This window comes from Scatophagus argus, chromosome 13 (assembly GCF_020382885.2).
Source record: "Scatophagus argus isolate fScaArg1 chromosome 13, fScaArg1.pri, whole genome shotgun sequence".
Classification (NCBI taxonomy): Eukaryota; Metazoa; Chordata; class Actinopteri; family Scatophagidae; genus Scatophagus; species Scatophagus argus.
Genome location: NC_058505.1, coordinates 15,801,872 through 15,828,988, shown reverse-complemented (window position 1 = coordinate 15,828,988; position 27,117 = coordinate 15,801,872). Strand labels below are relative to the sequence as shown.

General features: G+C 41.3%; 3 protein-coding genes across 4 annotated transcripts; 2 read left to right on the top strand and 1 right to left on the bottom strand.

Annotated features, from left to right (window-relative positions):
* The first annotated feature begins 1,804 nt into the window (after positions 1 to 1,804).
* Positions 1,805 to 10,754, top strand: asip2b (agouti signaling protein, nonagouti homolog (mouse) 2b). 2 transcript variants are annotated; one of them, XM_046409615.1, is made up of 4 exons: positions 1,805 to 2,083; positions 2,173 to 2,298; positions 8,297 to 8,370; positions 9,846 to 10,754. In XM_046409615.1, exons 2-4 carry the CDS (start codon positions 2,190 to 2,192, stop codon positions 10,011 to 10,013), a joined length of 351 nt encoding a protein of 116 aa, XP_046265571.1. In that variant the 5' UTR covers positions 1,805 to 2,083; positions 2,173 to 2,189; the 3' UTR covers positions 10,014 to 10,754. The 2 variants fall into 2 exon arrangements, with proteins under 2 accessions (XP_046265571.1, XP_046265570.1); XM_046409614.1 differs by having other exon boundaries at positions 1,829 to 2,083; positions 2,176 to 2,298.
* A 1,829-nt stretch (positions 10,755 to 12,583) lies between these two features.
* On the top strand, positions 12,584 to 16,758 carry LOC124070000 (V-type proton ATPase subunit d 1-like). The gene is made up of 8 exons (XM_046409580.1): positions 12,584 to 12,799; positions 13,301 to 13,472; positions 14,960 to 15,138; positions 15,505 to 15,584; positions 15,740 to 15,817; positions 15,935 to 16,111; positions 16,215 to 16,292; positions 16,585 to 16,758. The coding sequence occupies exons 1-8, from the start codon at positions 12,679 to 12,681 to the stop codon at positions 16,756 to 16,758; spliced, it is 1,059 nt and encodes a 352-aa protein (XP_046265536.1). The 5' UTR covers positions 12,584 to 12,678.
* A 663-nt stretch (positions 16,759 to 17,421) lies between these two features.
* On the bottom strand, positions 17,422 to 27,113 carry LOC124069998. The gene is made up of 27 exons (XM_046409579.1): positions 27,001 to 27,113; positions 26,713 to 26,886; positions 26,286 to 26,490; positions 25,623 to 25,777; positions 25,439 to 25,551; positions 25,248 to 25,329; positions 24,969 to 25,106; positions 24,576 to 24,738; positions 24,291 to 24,406; positions 23,980 to 24,126; positions 23,635 to 23,748; positions 23,411 to 23,527; positions 23,135 to 23,293; positions 22,732 to 22,893; positions 21,788 to 21,950; positions 21,460 to 21,647; positions 21,281 to 21,373; positions 20,930 to 21,134; positions 20,355 to 20,542; positions 19,771 to 19,868; positions 19,218 to 19,402; positions 18,923 to 19,122; positions 18,673 to 18,841; positions 18,468 to 18,586; positions 18,240 to 18,350; positions 17,677 to 17,803; positions 17,422 to 17,549 (listed from the first exon to the last, which is right to left on the bottom strand). The coding sequence occupies exons 1-27, from the start codon at positions 27,103 to 27,105 to the stop codon at positions 17,539 to 17,541; spliced, it is 3,807 nt and encodes a 1,268-aa protein (XP_046265535.1). The 5' UTR covers positions 27,106 to 27,113; the 3' UTR covers positions 17,422 to 17,538.
* Positions 27,114 to 27,117: the final 4 nt, after the last annotated feature.

Here is a 27,117-nt window from a genome sequence, read left to right as displayed (position 1 = left end):
CTGCAGATGTTAGTGAAATGAAGTGCTGATTAAAGGGATGATCAGTGTCAGCGCATAGCATTTCTCCCATCTGGTCATTATTAGCAACCAGTTTGCTGTCAAAAAAAAATCTATAAGTGATGGATGATGAAGAGCCACTTTGGCTCTAATTCATGCGTGGAGGAATGGTTGGTGAATCATCATCAATCAACGACATCTTGCAGCATGATGTCACATAACTATAGAGTATGTTTCCATTTTAGACATTCGAACCACTCAGTGCAAGAGTAAGACCAGGAACTGCTATAGTCACCTAAAGCCTGGGAACATAGTTATGTCTCCAAACCACAATTCCAAAAAAGTTAGGACACTGTGTAAAACATGAACAGAACAGAATGTGATCATGTGCTATTCCTTTTTTGACACACACCCAGTCGAAAACAGTACAGAGACAATATTTATTTCATCCACTTCATTGACTTTTGTAATTTGATGCTAGTAACAAGTTGGGGTGGGGCAACGAAAGACTGGGAAAGTTGCTGATGCTGGGAAAACACAAAATTCAATCAGCTCGTTAATTAATTAATATCTAAAGATACAACATCTAATATAAGGTGAACATTAGTCTAAAACGGGTTTGTACTGGATAACTGGGGATATTTTCTGTGTTGGCCTTATAATGCCATCACGATATTTCAGATTTATTTTAGAGCTTTTTCTACACTACCTCTAAGTCTCTGTGAGCAGCTCCCCCATTCATGTGTTCAGATGCAACGCTACATCAGTGGAGTTCTCTTGTCAGTCTGTAAAATCATAACGTTTTACAAATAGGATATAAATTGTTAGCAAATAGAAACAATTCTTCACTAGTCACTGCTTTAGTGCAATTTATTTTGTTAAATTGCTCCAAGCAGACTACATTTAAACCTTGGTTAGGCCAGTGTGTTTTCATGCTGGGGTGGTACATAAGTACAGTAACCGTGGGGTCCCCAAACTACCAGGGCCCCTAATGGCTAAAGATATAGCCAGAGATACAGTTACATCCCTATTGTAACTTACTTACATCATTACATTATCACTCTTACTGAATATTTTCAATTTTTTAGCACCCAACAATGGAAATATTTGAACAACATAGGTAAGATGTACTGTACATGCATAGTATGTAAGGGTACTTGGTCTTACTCTAGCATATAATATTCTCATGAAATGAGAGACCGAGAAAATGGCACAAGGGGGGTTCTTTGAATCCAATATGTTTGTTGGCACACAGTAACTTCTGACTTCCTCTTAAGGAAAGTAAAAAAGAGCGGTCAGGTCATGATATCATACAAACATATGAGTGCTCTGCTTGGGTACTAGACTTTGGTGTCAGTTCTGTTTAAGCATATGGGAGATGCATGGAGAAATCCAATATATGTTGCATGACTTTTGATTAAAAAAATGCCTCTACCAAATAAAAGGACATGAAAGAAATGTGTGCATGTAGTTTAGTTTCCGGCAGCATTCAAATAGTAATAAGAGCGGAAGAATGAAAAATAGGCCTAGAGTTTGTTTTTTAACATATGTTTTCAAGGAATATTTGCCTCTATTTCTTAAACTTGCTATGGTGAGCATTTTAATTTGACTCGCCTCACGTATGCATGCATGGAGACAACAGCAAACAAACAAATGCACACATGTGGAAAAAATCACTCAGCAGGTAGACAAATTCTCTGTTCTCTCTTTTGGTGGAGGCATTTCTTCATCAAAAGCTCTTCTACAAAGAGAGATTCTCCATTCATCCCCCACAGACTGCAGTAGAACTGATACCAAAGAGCAGCAGAGTATTAGAGAGATGGTTTGCTGCAATGACCCTACTTTTCTTTTCAGTGTCCTTGTTTCCTCTGAGGCTGACTTGTCAGTTGCCAGGGGAACCGTCTTTCACCAACCATCATCTCCTGCAGCGTGTCCCGGCCCGTCACATAGGGGCGGTGCATTCAGCCTTTTTTTTGTCACTCGTCATCCACCCTGTGTTTTAGGCAGGGATACAGTTTACTCCTCGCAGCCGGGGAGGAAGCCTGAGGGAGCTGCTGTGAGGATATAGGCTGCAGGAGAAGTCCACGTGAGTCACGGATTGTTTATGTTCTCGATACCACCTGATGTGCGTGACTGAGTTAATGAACGTGAGAGTGATTTTTAGCGTGTCATCAGCAGAGCTTTTGATCATCATGAGGAAGATCACCGGCAAACACTTGTTGTGTTTCTTCCTGCTTACCTTCCCGCTGTCCTGGGCAGAGGACACGAAGAGAGCAGCGATGAGGACCGACAACGACACAGGTGAAGATTCAACATTTTAAAATTATGTTTATGAGTTAGTTCAAGGTGATCTTGATCTTGTGGAGGGTTTTTTGTTTTTTGTTGTTGTTTGTTTGTTTTGTTTTGCGCATGCCAATTTAAAGACGTTTAAAGGCTACATCGTGAACGAACGAAAATTTAACACCGCCAACTACAGCAAGGAAACAACAGGGTAATTACTGTATTAAAATAACTGTTATAGAGTGAGGGTGGCTCTCCATAGGTCATCGTACTATGCTCTTAATTATCTAGTCTATAATTAACAAGCATATCCACGCGCTTGTTTTGCAAAGTAAATAAAGAAATAATAATAAGAAATTTGCGGAAACACTTTCTATGACCTCCTTGCATAATAGGCATATGCATTAATACCGTTTAAATAATACGTTATAGAGTGCTTTTGCATCTCGATCATACAGCTTTGCTCTTTTTAATCATGGATAAGAGTAGCCATATCTAACTGTTTGTTGCACGTTAACTGCACTTTGACGTCGAGGTTGTGACGGCTTCAGGAGGCAGAGCAGGTGGTCCACCAATCGGAAGGTCGGTGGATCGATTCCCCGCTCCGGCCCCGATGGTCCGTTAGTACATGTGTGGCTGGCTGAGCATAGAAATCGCCTATGCTATTGCCTGGCATGGCAAGATTCATTTCTCAGCTAGGTAGCCTACACAAACCTCTGCAATCTCCAATCAATGTCAAAAATGTAAAAACCAAATGTTCTCAGAATTTGTAAATGTATTAATAAGGAGCGCTTAGGCTGTTACCTGAATGCTAACATATAATGGGAATTACCATTAACACACCAGTTGAAATTAGCTTGGCAACTAGAATAATATTGTCTTAAACATGATTCATTTTGCCTCACATGCTTTAACGTAGTATGTGCGCTCATACTTGCAGGCATAGGCTACACCAATAGCCACAACATGCAATGTTCTTCAGGGAGACCCTTAAACATTGCAGACCAAATACAGACAAATAAATGCAGAGCCTTCCCCATGGCAAACAGTTTGCCCCATCACATTTCAAAAACAGCTCAGGAATGTCTCAAGGACCACAGCGACAGCCTGCAGGTCCCCCAGATCCCAACCTGATTGAGAATCTGTGGGATACACCTGAATAAGCTGAATCCTCCCTCCCACCCGCTGGGGCCCACCACATCTGCAACGCTTAAGTGGGTCGTGTGTGTGTCAAAGAACATCCACATGATTGCCAGAACCCAGGGTCTCACCTATGAACATTGCATTGTAATGATATGACCAATTTTATTTACGTCACCTGTCAGTGGTTTTACTGTTGTGGCTGATCGGTGTGTATTATCTATACTCTGTGGAAGTCATCAATGCATCATTCTGGAAACGGACGTAAAGCTTCTGACTTCGAATTGCTGCCTCAGTCTGCTAATCTGCTGCTACACACTGACCAGCTACAGCAAACTGAAAGGACTGAGAAAGCTCAAACTCATTGTTAGTATGAAGAACACTCTGCAGGATTTGCACACCAGACAGCAAATCTAGACAAAGAAATCAGCAGTCCAAATTGTCGGTATTTGACAACCTATGAAGAAGATTCAGCAAGCAGCTATCTATCTCTACAATTATTGATGTCAAGAAATGTATTGAAAAAAATAAAATACTAAACAAAAATAGAAAATACTTGCAGTGAGTAGGATCTCTGCTAATACAGACGGCACCACACATTTCTAGTTTGTCATGATTTTTCATAATTTTTAGTTACAAAGAAGTCCATATTATGAAAAAACCTCACATAAAACCTCTCCGCTGATTCAAATATTTACGAATCCAATTTATCTTGACAAACTCAAGTGAACAACTTATTATCTTAAAGCACATGAATATATTGATATCTATTTTAGCTTTTATTGCAGTCTGTACACATATAATCTAAATGTCAAAATACCTCTATTTAGATTATTATCTCTATCTTTTGACCAATGTTGTACATCATTGTATTAAACCATTGGTCGCATATCTGGTATGATTTTAAAATTTCTGACACAAAAACGTTTTGAAGTAAATCACAAGACAGCTGACTGATCATCCCAGTGTTCTAATTTTGAGTTTGTGACAGGTTTAATTTGGATAAACTATAGTTTCATTTGGATTTCATTCAATGTCAAGAGTTTGTTGTCTTTGATTGGTGATTTGCTACACAGTATGAGCAGGACATGTACTAAGAAGGGACTGACTTGATGATAAAAACACATTTAATTGTGTACCACATCTGCCTTACTGCTGTAAACACTGTGATGCAAACAAATGTTTAACAGAATCAAAAACATTGTTAGATTTCATGTTCTGTTGTCTTCTAAGCATGAAAATATAGCCCTCAGTTTACAGTGCGGTCTCTCTGTTGTTCTCTCCTGCTCTGTGTATGTGAGCTGCAGATTACAGTTGAACTACACATACACAAAACACACACACACACAGAGCAGGGAGCTAGACAATGGAGAGCATGGCGTCTGCACTTCTTCTGTATTCACACAAAATTCTCCTCTTTCTGGGGACCCCTTACAATCTCACAACTTACAACTGTTAAATGTTCCACTGGGTCGAGGTAGTCGCTAACTTTTTCTGTTGGAAATTTGGTGCCGGGGACATGACATACAGTGTGTCTTTACCAGAACTTTCTTACTATAAATAAATCAAGTGAGACTAAAACAAAACAGTAACATTGCAGCGGTAAAATGAAAACAGTTGGGCACTTCAGAGTCTGGTGCTAATTCTTCGTTGAATTCATCACTACAACTAACTACTTTCATGATATTTGTGCTCATTTCTTCCTTTGCAAGTATGAAAATATTGATTGGTGCAGCTTTAAATTCTTGATGGTGGAGCAGCACCACATACCTGCCTTGGTTTATGCACAACCCTCTTTCTCCGTTGGGATTATAGTTGACTAGGATCCTGAATTGTTCCCAAACAGCTGAATTAAGGTATGGTCTTCCAGCTCAAGCATTTCTTCCTTTCTTGCTTCTTTTGCTATAGTGTGACTGGCCTGTGAGCCAAGTAGTAACCTCAGCACATGTTGCTTTTAACCCTCAGATCAGGTGGTTCAGCATGAATGCGCCAACCAGTACAGCACTACTCATTTGGCATCTGAGTTTGTAATTTAGCTAGTGAAGAAAACAGGTACACAGACAGAAAACCAGTCAAGCTATGAATATCAATACTAAGGCATTTAGGAAGTAAATGTGGACAGGATGGGAGAACACCAGAGGAGGAGGGCACCAGATTTGACACATCGAATGGTGGTTCCCCAGGAACTGCTATAATTTTCAAAGTCAAGTAGAGATATCTAGAAGGGGAAGATCAAAGCGTGGTTGAAGGCCTCAGTAGCAGCGGGAGGAAAGGCATGAAACACCACCAAGCTGAGCAGAGGTATTTTCTGCAATATCACGGATGTCTTAACATCTGGCCAAAAATTATTCCCAAGTTGTTGAGTTGGATTGGAAGGGAACATGCCCTCAGCCATCAGTCATAAGGCCAAATGAAAGAGGTTGGAGCCAAGAAGGAGGATTTTGATTTGTTGCCTCTGAGAACTTGTGGAGCATACCATCTACTGTGGTACAAGGGATTGTTGAAGGTGCCAGTGTCTGAGGCCAGCAGAGAGAACGAGTGGAGCCAAATCATCCTGATTTCCACTGGAACACTGAATATCTTAGCTGCTGTTTCTATCCTTTCTACTGTTGGATAATGATTTAGTTCCATATGTTTATGGGAGCATACCAACACGCTGCTTCAAACCAACCATTAGAGAAAATTATGTCCATCTGTTCAGATAAAGATCTGGCATGGTAAAATCATTTAGTGGAAAAAAGGAACAAACCCCACTCATTGTGTTCTACATACTGTTCTTAGAGCTGTTTGTCACTGTTCGAAACCATCAGTTGCATTGATTTCAAATGTCTGCCGCTGTCAAGCTGGAGACTCACGATAGAGATGTGTTTACTTCCATCTCATGGTTCTCACCTACATTCTCCTGTTGTGGACTAAGTGCTTCAGTTAATATCGTAAGATCAAGAATGAACCTTTATTCTCAATCTGCTTTTGAGCTGCTGGAAAACACAGATTTTCTTCACCTTAGCTTTAGAACTACACAAATAACAATCAAGTACAATAATAAAGAGTTTTGCCTCAAGTTTGCATGCAAAGCCACGAGGGGAACTGAGGATGCTGTGGTGCTCTTCCGTGTTCTGCCATGTCAGCTACAGCACCCAGAATCACCATAAAGCTTTGTCAGAATCCTCTTCACTGACTGCCTGCAAGTGACATCAGAAAATAAAGGAACAGCAGCATCTCACCCCGCCTTTCATCTGTTGAATACACACATTTCTCACTGACAGACTCCAGACTATAAGGGTCAGCATGGTAACATCTCACCAGTGTTGAGATAATTCAGTCTGGACCAAATTGGTAGGCTGATATTGTAGTCCTCTGTGCCGCTCACTGTATCAGAAGTCAGTTGTACAGAAAAAGCTCAAACAGCAGAGCTGTCAACTATTTGGGAATAACTAATAATAACATACTGAAAAATGGATGGCACATCTCCATTAATGGAGGTGTGCCATCAAGGAATTCCTTGTAATCAGTCTTGCTAACAGACCCCAAATTTTTCAGATTAAAGCGTACACAACCACATCTGTTACTGGCTCTCTGACTCAACAAAGAGAGGGAGGAGATGTAGATTTCCAGTTGTGCAGTAATAAATCAAATGACTGAGAAAGGAAGGATGAAGGATGGATCACAAAGAAAACAGTAAAACACATTTTGTGAAAACAGTGAAACACGTTTTGTCCAAATGTCTCTCTAGTAGTGTCTGATCGCGTGATAAAGTGTTCAACTACTCTTCACAGTAGTTACGCACAAACTGACATAAACAAAACATTTGTAAAGAGCTTCTTGTTCACACAAGCCAAGAAAGCACAAACTCAAATTATTCTAACTCTGAAGAGGCTTTATGAAGGTCAACCCACCTGATGATTAAGCAGCTGATGTCACTGAAAACCCAAATTTTTAAGTCAGTGAGGCGTTTCCTTGCCTTGGTTAGAGCTATGAATTCCTTGCACCAAAACCAGACTTTCGTAAAAGGATGTCAACACACCAAGTTCTAAACCATCAGCCACAGATAGCTTGCATTGCACTGAACCTTAACCCCTATCCTTGAGGGTGGTGAGCCCATGTCGCGATGACGCCAGATTTGGACTGTTGGACTGAACTCAAACTCACCCCATGGATGCTAGCCAGACCATCACTTCTCTATTGAGACATTAGCTCCAGTAGTGGCCAGTGGGGTTGGGTTTCCAGTTTCTTATTACATTTAAGGTTTATCTGTCTATTTGTGGTTGATTAATAGATGTTTCAGGAGCTTCTTCTTCTCAGAGACACACAAAACCCCTCAACCACACAGCTCAACCTCACCTCACAGGTAGGGTGAGGAGCTCAGACATCCAGAAGAAGCTCACAGTAGGACTTGTGTCTCTTCACCTTGAAAATAACTAGATGAAGTGTTGTGGACATTTGATCAAGGGGTCTCACAGGTTGGGTGTGTCATGTCTGACTGGAAGACAGCCTTTGAGGAGACCCAGAACACTCATTTGAGATATGAGTCTTTAATACATGTTCTCCTCTGAGGTCAGTCTTGCTTATAATCAAGCCTTGACCAAACATAACAAACAGAGGAAACAAAACCAAAAAGCTATACTGTCATTGCTAAACGTGTGATTAGAACATTCTGTAGGCCTCAAGAGAATATGGTGAGGTTTTTGCTACTCTTGGTCAGGAAAACTGAAATGACCGCCAGTGAAAAAAGTCCCAACATCATTATAATAAGTAAAGTTTATTGAGCGTGTCCCATAATGCACAAACAAGGAGTAGTGCTCCCAATTTCATTGTATTTTGCACGATACAATAACAATAAAGGCTTTCTGTTCTATTCTTCTATTGTGTCCAACCATAGTTTGGAGCCAAGAGAGGACCAGACGACTGTTTGCAAGGCGAAAGATTTCTCCACCACAGCAAAGTCCCATTCCTGTAAGCTTTCTTTGATCTTCTTTCTTTTCTTTCTCTATAAGGCACGCTTATGAATGCTTGAAATGAGAAGTTCTTGACTAAAGGCTGTATTTCAATGTAAATTTTGAGGTCAGCTGGCAGTTTAAGTTTTGTATTTGCTGCACATGTTTGGGAATGTGTCTGAATTGTTGAGCTTGATTCCAAATTTTCCCCTTAAGATTTGCCATAGGGCTGTTCATAGAATATGTTCAGTAGTTCATAGTTATACAGAATTAGCTTCAATATTTTCTGCGCCTTTCTGTTCCCACACTTCATTGAAAGCTCAGAAAACAAAACAGTGATGTAAACAAGTGAACCTGTGTTTGTATGAGTGCTGGTCTTCGGGAGCTGCTTTTTATGTACACAAAACAAGAACCAACATATCCTGATTTATCCCTAAAGAAGTGTGGTGTACCATTTCACGTGACAGATAGCCTGAAAATGTTATTTCAATTTAGCCTTCATAGTTAGCCAAGATAGTTGTACATCACGCATGCATTAGTAAGGGAAGGATATTGCATAAGTCAACTGACTGCTCTGTTCTGTACAGTATGATCTTTTTTAAATGTTTCAGAGACACAATAGTAAAGTCCTCTCCCATAATCAATCTGGTCAAAGGGATGGATGGGTTTTTCCGTGTGCATTATTAAAACAGATTTTCCTGTAATTCATCATGACATTCTGAGGATCTTTGGAAACTTTGAGATCTTTAATCATATTTATAGCCACTATGTGTGTAGAATTAAAAACATGCATCCTCCAGTGGCAGGACAAATTGGAGTGATGGGACCCACAAGTCAGACCCTGAAATTAATGGGTTGAAAACAACACACAGAGTGCACTAGTTGCCTCAGGGCTTGACGGTTATCTGTTTACTCCAGCAGACACAGAGGAACATTCATATTCATTTGAAGTTGTTTCTGGCCACAATGAATGTATTCTCAACACTCATATGACTTTTACCTTTTTCTTGGTTTTCACCACCTGAGGGAAATGACTGGCTCTCTAGTTGGTAAATCCTTCACTACACTCACCAAACTAGTCGCTAACATTGTCTGTCTGCTGTTTAATGATGGGCAGGTAGTGTGCACTGGGTTCATCATAGCATTTTCAGAAAACAACTTGCCTGCTGTCACTGATGAGAGCAGTGAGATTAAACAAAAACAGTTAAGCTGCAGGCAATAAAACCAAAAGAGTGAGCTAAAAGCATTTAAAATTAGCTGTGGGCCAGAGTGGAACTGAAGTGCTGTGTGAAAATTGTCTGTGGGTTCATCACACACAGTAATTTGCCAAACTGTGTGATAAGTGCAGCTTTAAGATCAAGTTCTTTGTGTTTAAACTATGCTTTTCAACACGAGTCTTAAGTCAAAGAATCAGTTGCTATTTTAACTATTTTTCCATTTTGCTCTGAGACAAAATGCTCCCCAAATACATTCTCTGTGTTGGTGCTGTTTCAGAAACACAAATCAAATCTTATGACCCCTGCACGCCGCTGCAGCCGTCTGATGGAAAGCTGTTCCTCTCACGTGCCCTGCTGCGATCCCTGCGCCTCCTGCCGATGTCGACTATTCAACACCATCTGCCACTGCTGGAGAATGAACCCCCTGTGTTTAAAGAAGACGTAGATGAAGCACTAACAGACACAGACACACACGCACACAGCAAATGCACATGAACATATACAGTAACAAGACATATTTACACCTGCCTTCTCGCCTGTGGGTTTTCTTCTTTTACAGCACATGTGCAGTTCTGTGAATATTATTACTCTTCAGTGTAACGTAAGAATGCTTGGAGAACAACAAAATAGCCTGATGTTAATAGTGAAGTTTCCTTCCATTGTCTGCAGCTTCAACACTTTTGTGATTGAAGGAGAGCTTGGAACGAAAGAGTGAACCCTGTGATTTTTTTTCTTCTGAGGCATGAATCAAAAAATACTCCAAAGTACCCAACTTGCAGTATGCAGGTGTAAGGACGAGTGTGCTTTTTCATGTATGTAGACAATGACAAGTGTGGGTTGTGCCATGGGTATTTAGAGCACTGTTTCTTCTTCTCTGTAGCTTTTCTTTATCATTTCTGGTCTCCTGCCATGTTAACCCATAATAACTAGATTTAGATAACTAGATAACTAGACTAGAACATACATTTTTTTTGTTAAACTGAATTCCATACAAATTAAATATGGAACTATAAAACAAAATCATCATCAGCAGAGTCATTAAAAGTTAAAAAAAACAGTACAGAAATTTTTCTCTTCCTGTGAAACAGAGAAGTGATATATTTAGATCCACTTCTAATTATACATGTGGTTTTATGAGTTAAAGTTACTTTATATTTTTGCTATTGAATAAATACATGTGAGGCTACATTGTCTTTGTGTTTTTGATCTCATCAGTTTTGGCTGTGCAGCGGGTGCCAGTCCAACACGTCCAAGGGTTGGTCCAGCACTTTCCTCCTTGGTGTCAAATGTCTTCTATTAAACTATTAGGGATAACACAATCTATGAAATTTGCAGTCTTGGTTCACTTGTACATTGCTATTATTGTAAATATTAAGGGTAGGAAAAAATCAGTTCACTTAACATTCTTTATTTTGGTTACTGAATTAAAACCAGTGGTTAGTCTGCCAGCTCAGCTCACATAAGAAGTTCAGAAATATACCACTCAGTAGAGTGGTGGGTGTATATTGAGAGTAGAGACATGGTGTAGACAGTACAGACATGACGTGCAAGGTCATGAGGTCAGGACTCTGTGTGGGTCAGTCAAGTTCTTCCACTCCAAACTCATCCAACATGTCTTTATGGACTTTGCTTTGTGCACTGGGACACAGTCATGCTGGAATAGAAAAGGACCTTCACCAAACTGTTGCCACAAAGTTGGAAGCATAGCGTTGTCCAAAATGTCTTGGTGTGCTGAACCATTAAGATTTCCCTTCACTGGAAGTAAGCGGCCGAGCCCAACCGCTGAACAACAGCCCCATCCCAATAAATTTTGTCTGTATAGTGTATATCCAGCAATTCATATCACTACCCCAGTAAAAAAAAAACTGACCACATTTTTACAAATGGACCACAGTGGAAAGTTCCTGAAATGCTTCAATGTAGAATTACATGTCACCTCTGTGTAGATTTCCGGGAAGAAGCAATGTTTCATTTTGAAAATAGACAACATCAATACAAATCAAAGAATTTAGTTATTTTGCAAATGTTTCCTTGAAGCTATCTCGTGGATAAAAAGGGACTTAAGCTACTCATTATTCCTTCAGGGGACAGTTATCTCGAAAGTGGAGAGATTAGGAACATTAGCCTTTCATGAGGGGGGTCAGTGTGAACCCAGGCAGTACGTGCATAGCCACATGTTGATGTTAGTCAGCGTGGGTTCTTAAATAGAGCAGTTACGCATTTTTTAAATCCTAACCTAAGTGATCTGTCCTGCACTTACTGTATTAAGTTGACAGGGACTCTGTCTGCTCCTCTTCTGATGGAAAGTGAAGACAAAGAAAGAAATGTGACTGTAAAAACAGACACACATATAAAATATAACAGTATCTGATATATTTTGATTGATAATCTATTTCACATAGGCCATCACATGCTCAGAATATCCTCATAAACCCTGAACATAAAAGAACTGATGTCAAGAACAGTAATATGTTCCTTAAAAAGAGGCTCAATAACATTTCAGTAATTTATCCCTGATGGAGAAACCCATATAAGTACATGGAGTTCATAGAGGATGGAACACATGTCCTGTGTCTTATTATGTCAGATTACGTGCTCAAATAAAAAACAGTCATGCATGAAGGGAGGAAGACAAGCGCACAGCTCAGTGATTATTTGTAACATGGATTTGTGTTCATCAAACATGATAAAAGGCAAAAATGTGCTCTACTTCTTTCATCAACCACCACATCAGTCCTCTGCTGTCTCACAAGTGCAAAACATGCATAAACTGACTTGATTGGGCATTTTCTGCATGATGTCCAGCCAAAGAGCATCAGGTTATTTGATTTAGATGCTTATGCAGACACAGAGTACACCAATAAATAAAAATATGCAAAAATTGATCTGCATCATAAGATTGAAAGTACGCAGGAGTAGGAACTGAGACAGTTTTATGTCAGCTGTGGAATTTCTTGGTGTCAAAGAGGAAGGGGGAAAAAAGCTGCATGAGTGTTAGTCAGAGAAGGAATAATACAGAAGTTACTGTGAAAGAAACAAAGTGAGACACATTCACAGCGAGAGACATCACTTTAAGTGCTGCCAGGCTTGTTGATAGTTCAGCTGGCATCATGGCAGAGCTCACTTTCAATGTGGATCATGGCTATCTGGAGGGTCTGGTTCGAGGAATGAAGGCTGGGATTCTGACTTGCACCGACTATCACAATCTGGCCCAGTGTGATACGCTTGAGGGTAAGAATATTGTAGCTCATTGTCTTTGAACGTATCGTAACTGCATCTATACACTTCTGTTAATTTTTGTGCATGTGGGTGTCTCATAGAGACTTGATAGGGATGATTTTACAACTTTATTCAGAGTCCAATTATCAAATAGATAAACTGAATTCTCTTTCCAAGGACAAGGCCTTCCTGTCTGAGGAAGAAAAAAAAATCAGTGAGAATGAAATGGTGTTGAGTTTAAGTATAGTGTACAGTATATGTTCAGGAATTCTGTACTCCCACTCACCTGTTGTGTCAATCTGGTCCAAAACTGTAGAATTTTATTATACAATATGTTTGTGTATATAATCTGCATGTTTGTGGCCTGTGTGTGTCAGCTGTAATAAGCCTGAAATAGCCTTGTGTCCGTTTTATACTGTATTATGAGTCACCTCCTCCTGAACACAAGTTAAAGCTGAGACAAAAAGAGAAGCTGAGTACAAAACCTTTAGGCGATGTCTTTCCACTCCTCAGACATGAAGTTGCATCTGCAGAGTACAGATTATGGCAAGCTGCTGTCCTCCTCTGAAGAGGACCTAACTGTGTCTCTGGTGGACAGCAAGCTGAGGAAGAACCTGGTGACTGAATTCAGCTGCCTTCGCTCCAACGCCCTGCCTCCATTATCCACCTTTCTTGACTATATAACGTATGATACAACACCACACGTGCTAAGTTATAAATTAATGTCACAGGATGAGTTAAGAAGCACATTACTTATTCATTTGCTGTAGTTATCTATTATTTCAATATTTTGTCTGCTCTCCCAAAGAAAATTCTGATTTTAACTGATTTTTAATTCTTTTTCTAACACTGTCTGTGTTTTATTATTGGATGCGCTTCAGCGTGACCAATTATGGAAACTCAAATGACACCACAGCTGTCAGTGACAAATCAAACTGGGCTTGCAGCACGTCCCCTTATACCACAGCAGACCAACCGCTCTCAAATCATTCTCATTTTATTCCCATGGAGAAACTCTATGAGCTGCTCAAGATTCACAGACAACCTGTTAAGAAGTACTTCAGTGTGATGCGTAAACCTGCGTCTTCCCTTCAAAAAGTAGTTAACAACACAAAGGCCTTTTCTACAAATAAGGAGTACTTAGCAGGCATCTCAGCTTGTCATGCTTTCAAGCCAGTGGACAGCATCCTTTAGTTTGTCACTTGATGAAGAATGCATGATGCAAGCTTCCAGTTCCTAGGCCCCTGGTTCCTCTCTTTTCACCTATTTCAGCCAATGGAGGCCATGGGGATTGTAGAGGAATTCTTTGAACTTCTCTCTTCTCACCCTTCAGAGTAAAGGTTGGCCTGGGTCACAGTGTTGCACTAATCTCTAACAGCAGACACACCGGCGTCTCCTCCAGGGACAGCTGGAGAGTCGACTGGTACCAAGGCCTTGACAATAGCAGATGAATGGACAGTCACTGGACAAATCTTGACTCTGTGCGTCACACTGTCCTATTTTGATTATCTCACCAATGCAGTAGATGTTCAGTCCCTTCCTTGTTGTCTGTTTTGGGAATTTGCCAAGATTGGGTATTCCATAAGCGACTAGTGCCAGGATATCTTGGGTCAGAACTGGGAGACATTGCATGCAAAACTCTGTACTGATGAGTCCTGATTCTCCTTGAGCTCAAGTTCAATAAATCTTTCAAGACATCCAGGTCCAGCATCATTTCTTCACCACCACAGTACTGAGATTTTCTCCCTAACAGAGATTAAGTTTATTTCACTGGTATTTCCCTGTATTCCTCTTGACTTTAACCACAGCAAAGCATGTTAGTGACTTACAGACTTATGTCCTTTGGGCATTTGGGAATATATGCAATGTGAGAGTGGTCTATATGTCCCATAGTGTATGATCTTAATGGGACAAGTGGACTGTGGTAGTTTGAGGGGGAGCACAGTTGGACCTGTCTGTCTTTGGCACACATGGTTTTATTTGAGTTTCCTTGGTTGGTCATGCCAAGTCGACTGCCAAAATGAAACGCCTCTCTCTGACATCAAAAATCAGGGATTACGTTAAGTAACTGAAAGTTTCTAAACATGAAGGCATGAAAATATAAGAGGGATGTAATATAAAATGATAAGCAGACAAATAAATTCATTCACTCTTTTCTCTGTGTTGCAATAGCTACAGCTACATGATTGACAATGTGGTGATGCTGATTACTGGGGCTCTGAAACAGAGAGATGTGGCAGAGCTCCTCCCACGATGCCACCCACTGGGAGCTTTTGACCAAATGGCAGCAGTGGGCATTGCTCGCACCCCCACTGAGCTCTACTCAGCCATCCTGGTGGACACACCTCTGGGTAGATCAACAAATAATCGGATTTTAATTTATCTTTAATTTCCAAAGACAATAAGCTTTATTACTGTACTAATATCCTTTCAGGCACAGAGTCACAAGAGTCAACAATTACCAGACTACAGTGAAAGACTAAAGTCAAACTTCTCACTGATTATCTCAGAAAGTTTGACTAGAGGGTACCACAGTAAAACTTTTTTGAGCATAAAAGTTAAAAAATCTGAAATGTTGGGTGTGTTATAAAAGCTGGTGTAATCAGGCCTTAAGTCAGAAATTTTCTCTGTCATGTGTTTTTATTTTTTTTATCCACATTAAAGTTAATCTAGATTAAAACAACAAGTCAAACTGATACTGTATTCTTGTGTCGTAGCTCAGTTCTTCCAGGATGCTGTGTCTGAGTCCAGTCTGGATGAGATGGAAGTTGAGGTCCTGAGGAACAAACTGTACAAGGTGACAGGTTGATGAGACTAGCATAGCTACTGTAACTTACCTTGATGCCTGTGTCAGAGTATGTATGTGCGTTCATGTAGATTAGTAGTTAATTGGTTAAGTTTTAACCTGTGCTACATCAGCAGGTACCTCTGATCTTGTTTCTTTCTTTTAAGGCCTATTTAGAGTCTTTCCACTCGTTCTGCGAGAACATTGGTGGTGCCACAAAAGATCTTATGTGTCCTGTCCTGGAGGTACTGTGGTAATTTTCACTGCATGAGCTGTATTTGTATGTATGTATTATGTATTTTACATACTACATTTGACTTTTTGTTGAAAATGCTCTGTCTGTATGTGTGTGTGTGCTGCAGTTTGAGGCAGACAGGCGGGCATTCATCATCACAGTGAACTCCTTCGGGACAGATCTCAGCAGTGCAGACAGGAGTGCACTGTATCCAGCTTGTGGCAAACTTAACCCTGAAGGGCTGCGACTGCTGGCCAAGGCAGAGAACCACGAGCAGGTCAAAACTGTGGCTGACTGTTATCCAGTGAGTCTGATCTGACCTCTAATGACAGCTGTTTTGTTGTCACTGCAGTTGATTTACCTGCAAGTCAGACATGTTATTAACTTTAGCTTAAATCTCCCTGCAGGAGTATAAACTCATTTTTGATGACCCTGAACCGGGATCAGATTTTAAGACGCTGGAAGACAGATTCTTCGAACAAGAGGTAATTTAATTTAAATGTTCTTCAGTTAGAGTGCAGTGAGCCTTGAACTAATGTAGCCCCCATTTTACTGCAGTTGAACTGTTGATATATTCAATATTTGTTTTTGTTTTTCTATGTAGTTATATTTCAATTACTGACAATACGAAAAGTAAATTTTGACACATCAATTACTGGGTAGATTTTTTACTCCGCCTTTCCTGAGGGGCAGAAACAGCAAACACAATCTGCCTTTGAATCTGTCTTTCTATCTTTCTCTGAGTGGCTTCAGCTCTTATCGTCCATCGTTTTACAGGTGAAGCTGAACGTACTTGCTTTTCTGCAGCAGTTCCACTTTGGTGTATTTTACTCCTACATCAAACTGAAGGAGCAGGAGAGTCGCAACATCATCTGGATCGCTGAGTGTGTCACACAGAGACAGAAGTCCAAAATACACAACTACATACCCATCTTCCCCGGAAGAAACTAACTGAGCATCAAAGAGAAATACGAATGTGTATTTAGCATACAGTTGTAAGACAGCATACAACAAGGTAATAAATGCACTTTATCAAAAGAAGTATTGATTGATAACTTTATGATCTAAGTTTGGGTGTCAGGATTAGTTACTGTGGTCGTGCTAAAGTCAGTCACAAATATTTTCAGTGTTTGTACTACACAGAAAATCAAAATATGTGGCCTCTACTTGCTATTAGTTAGTATGTTCACATTCACACTACTGACAGAAGGGGTTAAATTGGGCTGGGGCGGATTTTAAAAATTCTTTAAAGAAGTCACTTCAGAAACAGGCAAACTGTAATCAGCAAACTCTTGTACAACAGGTCCTCAAGTACCTCTGTGATAATTAAAACTGTTCTACTGCAGCATTTTTAAATACAAAACTCATACCCAATGTGCATTTTGGCCAGTAAAAAAAATATATTCTTAATATACTCTACCTCTACCAGCCCCCCTGCCTTGATTTTACAGTGTGTACCAGCCTTGCATTCTGGACCCTGACCTCCAACCCCTTCTTGCTTCCTCAGGCCCCCATACATAAGAGATCCCAATTTAACCCTTAACTGTCAAGACAAAATTGTACTTTACAGGAGGTATAACATTGTGTAACCATCAAAATTTTATACAAAATGAAAGTATATAAGTAATGTAGCACAAACAGTGGTATAAAAGTGTAAATTTTGCTTTTTAGCAGCTAACAGAGGTCATAAAATCACCCATATTTGCTCTTCACTATAGGGTCGTCCTTCCTTCAGACTTTCACTGAAACATAAAGGAAAACAAGACAGTAAAAAGCACAGTCTACTTTTTTTATTGATAAATGCGACAACACAGTTCGGACACAGTAAGAAAATATTGATGCACATCTTGGTTGTATGGCCTAACTTACAGCACTGGGCAGGGACTTCCAGAGGTATGTAGTTTTGCTGGCACAGAAGAACGAAAGCAGATGCTAATCTGCAGGGGGCTTTGGATAAGCTCAAATCACACACTGACAAGAACTGACCAGGATCCACCTGACAACAGAAACACTGTTGTTAACATGAGGCTCACACAAAGATACCAAATGCCAAATGCAGTTTCCTCAGTCACCTGTCAGGCAACATTTTACTTTTCACCACACTAAAAAATTTTAATTCACCTTATCTTAGCTGAAAATATACATACATTCATTTGACAGTATTTCTGTTTGACAGAACTAAGTGTTAAGTCTTGTTTGTATAGCCCAGCTTTGACTTCGTCTGTGCTACCAGTGAATAAGTTTATAAGTACATATGGTCATGTTTGCGCTGTCTTGTGTGGCCCTTTTTTTGTATGTCCATCAGATGAATTTATATTCTTGACCATGAAATCCAGGAAAGATTTTTAGTAGCCGTGGGTGTGTGATTTATGCTGTGCCAGGCACATATTCTCACAGTGTCTTATATCCACAGACAGTGTTTTTCTACTCACCACCCTGAAACAGGAACTCAGTGGAGAATCCGGAGAGGAGAACAGAAAGTCACAGCTGACTTTAGAAAAGTGCTCTGTCACCCCTGGTGGACTAATGCACTCCGGTTTTATCTAACAACACACATAATGAAACTGCAGGTGAGAAACGGACACTTTGATGTCAGCAACATGCCACCAGCATGAATACGCAGACATTACAGACCAAAGAATTAAGAGTTTGCTTCTCACCTGTCCCACATGCCAACTGTTGAAAAACCTGTCCAGGTTCTCAGCTTGAGATCCATCAGGCAAAGGAGAATCATTTCCTGCTTCATTGTCATTGGTCCCTAACAGACCAGTGGATGTGCCTGTGCGAATAAAAACATGTTTAAATATCGGTACAACGGCAAATGTGTTTGTATCCCAGGTCATTCTGAATGTTTAGTTTTCCTACCGTGCAACCATCCATCAAGAGTGAAGCTGCAAACCTCAAGTGACAGATCACATGACACCGACACTCCATTCTGATTGGACACCTGCACAATGTTTGACCCACTCCTGACAGTCACTCCACTGTCACTGTGAAATGTATGCGTTGGAGCGCTGCTGCAGTTGGCCTTCACCTGTGAGACAAACACTTTCTTTCATTTTTGCAGACATGCTGAAAGAAGCTGCAGAGATCTGTCACCGGCATTATCACATACTTGTCCATTGTGCTGAATGTTGATGGTGCTGTTACTCATTCTTATTAGAAGGAAGCTATGTGAGTCTGAATTGAGCAGCAGTGTAAATGCAGGATCAGCACTGACATCCTGGGCAAGGAGTAGCGGACAGGAGCCCGGGAGCTCATACAGGTGCCCGTCAAATGTCACTGCAAACTGATCTGCCACCAGCAGAGCTTGGTCTTACGAAGAGAGACAGAATGAGAAAGACATCACTGCAATGTCATTAAATCCTCCATTACAAGTGTATTTGTGTAAAACCTCAAGTCAGTCTCACGTCTAAATGGGCTGTCCATGATCTTCCTTTTGAGGCGGTAAAGTTCAGCTAAAGGTCTGACTGAGGTGAGGGTCTGCAGGGGTCTCAGAAGCCACTCCTCCAGAAGGATCTCTACCAATCCAGCCTTGGCCACTCTGGACCAGGGGAGTGTTGGCAGCAGGACCGACACAATCACTGAACACTCACTGTAGAATCCAGGAACACTCGAATCAACATATTTTACTGGAATCGTCCGCTTACATCTGCTTTGGTCCAGTTTGGCAGAACATTTCAAAGACTACACTTCAAAGTTTAGTTAGGGCCTGCTTTGAATTGAAACAATGTCACTGCTATTCTGTTGAAAAACAGCTGTGACTTCAATATCTAAAAAAACTTTTAATGTCTCAGCCACATTTTTTCTTGATATCTTTTGACCTTAGTTTTTTTTCTGAGTGAGGAGTGCCTGCTATAATATAATAAAGAATATGTCCCTTCTCTGACTTCTTTAAAGAATTTCATGAAATAAAGAGTGTAGGGAGTTTTTCTTTATGTACATTTCAGACCTGTGCAGTACCTGGGGGAGAATTTGTAGACAGAAGCCAGTCGTTTCCTGAGTCCGGACAGAGCCATTGCCAACCTGGTCTCCATCCAGTGGTAGGTATGCTGACCTGCCTAATTCACACAGGACCATCCATTAATACACATTAATGAGAGCATAGTGGTTTTAAGACTTTTGAGTCACGACTTTAACATCAGTGCAAGTTTGTCTCAAAATCACTGAATTTATCTTCTGAATTACCAATCACTTAAATCTCAGCATGTAGATTTTTTTTTTTTAATTATCCTATTTGTTTTTTTTTTACTGATTTTTTACCAATTTGAGTCAACACAAATTTAAACACAGCTGAATGATCCGCTATCTATACCATACTATTCCCCAAGGTGCAAGCTTGTGCAAATCTTTGATACCAGAATATATACATGCACAAAACAACAGGATTCTCAAGAACCCCAATCATAACTGGGATACTAGTGTGCATGTAAACACACTTACTGACACTAAAAATATCTATAAAATGCTATAAATTAGCCAAAGAGAAAAGACTAATAATATCAAAGGTCTAACACAGCACTAGTACCAGCATGCAGATTTCTCACCACATCCAGCACGACACCGAGTGTGGTAACGCTGGCCTGAGCCAGCGGCCTCAGCTGAGGATTCCCCTGCAGAGCAGGTAAGACCTCCACCAGCCCGTCAGTCCACAAAGAAACAACCTCCTTCCACAATGCCTCCAGCCTCTGGCCCTTCAGATCCTGGTACACACCTGCCAGAGTGGCCAAGGGCCCTGAGGAGGGAGCACAGCACAATGTCAGGGTTTGCATTTTACCTCTTCATGCATTAAGATGGCTGTTTTATGTGTGCAGTAGCAAATAAACTTGATATCTCACACTGGAGACATGGTGGGGTCTGAGTAATCTGACAACGCAAAAAAAAAAGTACAGAAAAAATATTTCATGTTTCAGATAATGACATAAAGGAGGGAGAATTAGTTCATGATTTAAAGACATGACTAAGCTGTGTGTACATTAACAGAATCTCATCCGTACAGTGTTTTTCCTGAAATAAGGTGGAAAGCATGGGAGAGTTTCAGTGACCCTTCAAGACTTTTCTTTGCATTGTCAGTCAGGGCAGCAGTTGATGTGACTGATTAGTGCTATTTCTGTGGACTCACTCCTCAGCTCCTGTTGTCCGAGCAAAGAGGCGTGCTGCAGCAAGCCGAGACAGCGGGGCAGGGTGTCGGTCAGAGTGTGACGCAGGGGGCTTTTCTGCCACAGGGCAAGCAGACCGCCGCCTCTGTGCACAAGCAGAGCCTCGACTTGCTGGGATACATGAAGAGGCACAGCACTCAGCTCCTGGAGCAACTCACTGTCTTTGGACTGCAGGGAATGTTGTGAAGAGAAGCAGCCACACCACATTAAAAACTGCTCACTGAAAAAAAGCTAGATCCCTACATTACTGGAGCCTAAAGCACTACATGCATTTTGTTTGCATTATGTTTGCATTATTAGTACTTTGTGTTTACCTGCCGCCTGAATTCAAATAGGAGATTCTGTAAAGTCTTGATTCTCTCCATCAGCTTCTTCTGAATCTGAGAGCTCAAATGTTGAATCCTTGCCTGTGAACACAACAACATGCTATATTTCAAAGTGTCATACTGGTATGCAGAAAAGATGTGGCTACTTTTAATGCTGTTGGTGATACCTCCACTGCAGTTAGACTTTCCAAACAACCGCTTGCTTTCAGCATCAGCCTCTGATTGGCTGAGCCTACAAACACAGTGCCTAGAGTTTCAGGTTTGCTGCTGTCGTCTCTCCTCTGCACATCCAGCGCCAGACTGCGATGTGTTCCCACACATGCCAACGCAGTGACGTCCTCGTTCAGTCCTCGACCTGAATATAAATATTGCAGTTTCAATGTTTTTGTCATGTGTGCAAGTGTTGCACAGATGATCAAACTAACAATGTAGTATAATGATAGCGTATGGGATACGCAGCGAAAAGAGGTTCAGAGTGATAACAGCGTGATTTACCGTTCATATATCCTGCTGTGGTCTGAAGACAACGTCCCTCTACAGTCCCATTCAGCCACATCATCTCTCTGCGGTCCAGTCTGGCCTGTACCTGGAGTCCAGAGCCCCGAGGCCAGGACAGGGCACTGCCCCCCACCTCCACACTCCAATTACCCATCCTAGACTTTGAAGTGTGTGCACACACGTTTGCACTTACAATCATGTACAATCATGAGGAATCTCACAGATGAAAAAGAATTGTTGTGATTTTGCTGGAGGGTTATGTGCCGGACTTTTCTTGGCCGGGAGCAGTAACTTCTTGAAATTTTGTCTTCACTATGAGGTTGCCATGTAACCAGCTGAGTCTCCAGGATAGAGCCAGGAAATAGTAATAGTCATTTTTACATTTAGCACAGAAGACAGAACATGTTAATGAGTGAGGTTTAGGTAGATTTTGTTACCTTTGGAGAGAACCAGGCTGGCTGTTTACTGACAAAAATGAGGGTGGGATCAACCCTCTCTTCTACGTCTTGGCAAGAAAGCAAGAGCACCTTCAAATAAGCATATTTCCCCAAACTTTATACTATTCCTTTAAACTATCAGAACTGCATGCCTAACCCAGATCTTTACCTATGCACGGTCTAACTCGAACATTAAGCTTTGTATAAGTGAGGACTGTCTAAAATACTATATTTACTTTACAGGTTTTAAACTTACACTATATGGACAAAAGTATTTGGACAAACTTCTTTATTACTGAATTCAAGTTTGGTATGGGGCTGTTGTTCAGCAGTTGGCTCAGCCCCTGACTTCCAGTGAAGGGAGATCTTAATGCTTCAGCACACCAAGACACTGTGGACAATGCTATGCTTCCAACTTTGTGACAACAGTTTGTTATATAGTGAGAAAAATGAGAAGACAGATTATTGTTAATTAATCATCAGAGGCTTGTTGATGTTGTTTACCTCAGAGAACAGAGACATGTTGGAGCCCTGAGCCGTAGAGGAGTTGGTCAGGGCGAAGGTGAGGCTGCACTGATAGGGCCGTCCAGTCACAGACAGGCGAGACTGTGTGTAAAACAACTCCTCTCCTGTGTTCACTCTGTGGGATCCTGACCACGACAAAGACTGAGCGACACAGAGAGGGAAAGAAAGGACAGGGGCATCCTGTAAATCTGTTACGAAGAGAAATATATGTAGTGAAAGTATGTGTTCAGAAACTAACAATCACATAGCAGAAAAAAATATTAAAAAATACACTTTTCCTTTGGGGTATAAGTTCAGAGACTGTGTACCTGAACCATAGGCAGACAGGCTTACACACAGCACTCGCTATCTAACCAAACCAAAACTACAAGTGTGAACTCACAGGTTGTGGGGGGCAAAGGCTGAGCAGCACTGTGTGTTCCAAACGATCTCTGAGGTTGGTCTGAATCTTAGCCAGGAGTGTGTGTGAAGGACAGGGTGCACGAGACACTTTGTCCAGGCCAATATTAACCTGAAGACTGTGCATTCCCCGTGGGCCCTTCTAAAACAACACAGAAAGATAAGAGATATTTTCAAAACAACAGCCACCTGCAACTGTGTGAAGAGAGAATAAGACTCAGAAATAAGAGGTTTGTCCATTCAGTATCGAGCAGGGTACCTGGTATTTCAGGCCTTGCTTGATGCTCTTGTTGTCCCATCTGAGTTCTGCATTTTGTGAATATGAGTTTCCCTCCTGACCCACTGACACACAACCTTTAACAGAAGACACTACTGCCTACACATACACACACAACAACAACAGGCACACACACACAAGGATCAAGTAACTGGACTAAATGAAGGCTTATCGTACCTAAGCGGACATCATGATGGTCATCCCACCTGTTGTGTTGAGAACAGAGCACATGCTTGTCCCCTGCTGGAGTAGTTTTGCCACTGTTTGTTCAGGTTGAGGGAGATGTTGACAGGCACTGCATTGTTCCATGATAGGTGGGCCTGTATGCATAAAAAAATAAATAAAACATACAATAAAACTCATACTCGTACTTAAGCTGCACATTGCAGGATGCATAATTATCAGAATTATGTTGATTACAGTAGACACGTTTGGGTAATATCCCGTTGTGTTAAGATTTGATGGTTTTTGACTGAAAATGTTTTCTTTTCTACTGTTGTTGAAACAGTGTCCTGCTCAGTCAGGCACAGGTAAAGTCGGTGGCAGCCTACTTGTTGGCTGCCGCGCTGTTCCCTCAGTGAGCTGTGGGACAGTGTGTGAAGGGACATCTGGCTGAGTGTGGAGGAAAAGGGCTGTTGCAGCTCCAGTTTGGTCTCATTCATCTCCTCTGATTGACTCCATGAGCTAAGAGCTCTGACCTTGAGATGAACAAAGTACAGTTTGTAACCACAGGAAAACAGAGCAGAAATCCAAACATGTGACTCTTGCTTTATTTGCCAGAATATTTCAAAATGACAAAAACATTTGTTTGAGTAAAGTCTTTCGTATTTTCAGGGTGTCGCTACACTTTGTCCAGTCTGACCTGTTCCAGTCGGCCATGCCTCATCCAGCCCAGTAAAACACTGTCCAGTCGGCCTTGTAAAGAACGCTCCAGTGTCGCCTCCAAACTAGTCCAACGGGGAATGCAGTTGATGTGAACTGAGGTCAAGAAAGACATGAGCAATATGTAGTCAGTCATACCCTTAGGTGGTCATTCATCAGTAGCTGTTTGTTTTCTCTATTTTTCACCCTAATGTGATGAAAATGAGCAAAGATCGTCCCTGTGATTGTTGTTAGGCTCTGCAGAGTTAGTGTATGATGATTTTACCCTTCAGGGTCTGGTTTCCCATCTCCAGTGCTGGAGGTGCAGAGTAGAGACCAGACAAGCTGAACTCCTGGCTGCCCCACACAGCTCCATGCTGGATTTGGTAGCTCCAGTTTCTGGCCTCATATACCGTCCTCATAGCGACAGTCCTGGGGAGCGGCTTCAACTGCAAAACAAAGACAGTCACTGATTGGGATGTGGGTGCGTCTCGATGAACAGGGTGTGGAAAGACAAAAAAAAATATCTATTAAAATATCTGTCAAGTGCATTTTTTTATTTTATACCCTACACACCATGATGACAGCTCAACACTGCCATTGACTCCAGCTTATGCCGGCACAGAAATAAAGTCTTATGTCTAAATACTAGTAAAGAGATATTTTCACACAGAGCCACCTGTGGGTATGAGTGTTTGAGCTCTACAGTCTGCCTGTATCCGCTCTGTATCGCTGCCAGTTCCCCCAGTGCCCACAGCCTCCTCCTCCCTGACAACACCTCCACCAAGCCTGCCACGCTGGTCTGAGACTGGTTCAGCTGGAGAGGGAGATGAGATGGAGAAAAGAAAAACGCCAGCATAACAACTGCAACTCCAGGAAGCAATCAGGACTGACTCTAAATCATACCTGATGCACACTATGCAAAGCAGGTTGCTTCAGTAAGAGAGTAAAAACGCACCTGAGAGCGGACATTGAGCTGAGAAGGCACGTAAACCATTATCCTGGGAATATTCTGAACCACCTTCAAAATCAGGTCCTTGCTGGACAAAAGAGCATCCATCACTTTAAGTACACATGTCTGCATGTCAGGCTTGGGTTTTGACTAGAATCCATGAGGTGGATGTCTCTGTATGTCTGTGTTTACACTACCTATGAGGCAGATTGTGCCCCTGGAGGATGAGTGCCAGTGAGGAGCTGAGTTCAGGGTTGACAGCTATGGAGCACCTGAGCTGTGACTCAGTAAGTCTTCCCCAGGCCTCCACCTACATTCACAAAGACAGTTAGCAAAACAACAAGCAACACTGTGGGAATTTTGAGCGTCTGTCATCCTCACTTGTAAGGCAGGGCTAGTTTGTCCCTGTAGGGTGTGTTTTAGTGTGACTCTGGCCTCCTTGGACCCTCCATGAGTGCCCCAGCCTCCGACATCCCCCACCACTTGGACTCTCCAGTCTTGACAGTTAATGTCTAATGAGGCGCTCCGCAGAGGACCTACAGAGAGGATTGGCGCACTGTTGTTAAAGGTTACCACCATTCTCAAACAAGCCACTAATACACATCCAGAGAATAAAATATCTTTTCCTTTGTTATTGCCTTTAAAAATCAAATATCCATTACTTTTACTTAGTTATATGAAAATTAAGCTTCTTTTTTTTAAAAAAAAAAAAAAAAAACAACTTGAAATTAATTGTTGTTATTGTTATCAATTTCTGAAGTTAAATGGTGACATTTGCTGATCAGAGGTTTATATTGCGTAGGATAAAAGACAAAACCTCGTAATCAATCAAGAGTAGCAAGTTGCATGAAACTCTCATACTTGAATGAAAAAAATAAACACAGAGCTGGAAAAAAAAAGTATATGAAGAAAAACATTTATAGTGTCTTCTCACTCCTTTACATTCAACCTGTTCGGAGGAATGACCACAGAAACTTGAAGAGACAATACTTAAAGAGGGCTGCAGCTCACAAATACTAAACCCAGCTAAATGCACAATCCGACCTTTGAACTGAGTAGTCAGGGTAGAGTCCAGACTGGGCCGTGTCCCTGTCTGATTGGCAGCCGGTGGAGAGTAGGAGAGCAGCAGGGCCACACGTCCATCAGCCACACTGACATTCAAGCCAGAGATGAGCAGTTTGTGTCTGTCCACAGCGAGCTGAGTCCTGGACTGAAACTGAGAAAAAACTCCTTGGATGGAACACAGACCCTCGGAGAAGAAAATCACAAGAGAGGTGTTTTTATATATTTCATCCACTCTTCTAAACACCAGAATCTATTTATTTTCACTATAGTTCCATCTATAAGTTACACAGAGACACAATATAGGACGATTTTGGTCACGGGTTTCATACACTTTCTGTAATAAAAAATCTGAAAGAAGAATTCATTTCAGATGGGGGTCTGTAGTCTGATTTGTGTCATTTGTTACCTCCATATTACGTGGCACCCCTCTGTCCTGTAGCCATGACCAGCTGTGCCACATGGTTCCTCTTATCTCTTTGGTCACTGGGAGACATTTCATCTTCAGTCTCACTCCTGCCTGCTGACCTCCAAACTGGGAGTGGAAGATCAAAGCCTTCCCCTCAGCAGAACCGAGCTCCACCTGCACACACAGTCCACTGTGATGTTAATCATCTGAGAGACTGTACACCTTCATTACATGAGCTGTCAATCAGCAGAGAGTTCATGACTGGTGAAAATTATTTGAGCTCCTAACCTGGATACTGTTATTCACAGGGACTCCCAGTTTCTTCAGATAGTTCACCGTGTGTCTAAAATGACTCTTCACTCTGACTCTCCCAGATATCTTTGTGACTGTCATCTCCTTACTTAT

Coding starts and splice junctions, on each gene's coding strand:
- asip2b (XM_046409615.1), top strand. CDS start 2,190: ATGAGGAAGATCACCGGCAAACACTTGTTGTGTTTCTTCCTGCTTACC. Junction 2,299..8,296: donor GAGGACCGACAACGACACAG/GTGAAGATTCAA, acceptor GTCCAACCATAG/TTTGGAGCCAAGAGAGGACC. Junction 8,371..9,845: donor CACAGCAAAGTCCCATTCCT/GTAAGCTTTCTT, acceptor GTGCTGTTTCAG/AAACACAAATCAAATCTTAT.
- LOC124070000 (XM_046409580.1), top strand. CDS start 12,679: ATGGCAGAGCTCACTTTCAATGTGGATCATGGCTATCTGGAGGGTCTG. Junction 15,139..15,504: donor CCTGGTGGACACACCTCTGG/GTAGATCAACAA, acceptor CTTGTGTCGTAG/CTCAGTTCTTCCAGGATGCT. Junction 15,818..15,934: donor TTATGTGTCCTGTCCTGGAG/GTACTGTGGTAA, acceptor TGTGTGCTGCAG/TTTGAGGCAGACAGGCGGGC.
- LOC124069998 (XM_046409579.1), bottom strand. CDS start 27,105: ATGACAGTCACAAAGATATCTGGGAGAGTCAGAGTGAAGAGTCATTTT. Junction 19,869..20,354: donor TCGGTGTCGTGCTGGATGTG/GTGAGAAATCTG, acceptor TGTGTGAATTAG/GCAGGTCAGCATACCTACCA. Junction 17,804..18,239: donor TGAGTTCCTGTTTCAGGGTG/GTGAGTAGAAAA, acceptor TTCTGTTGTCAG/GTGGATCCTGGTCAGTTCTT.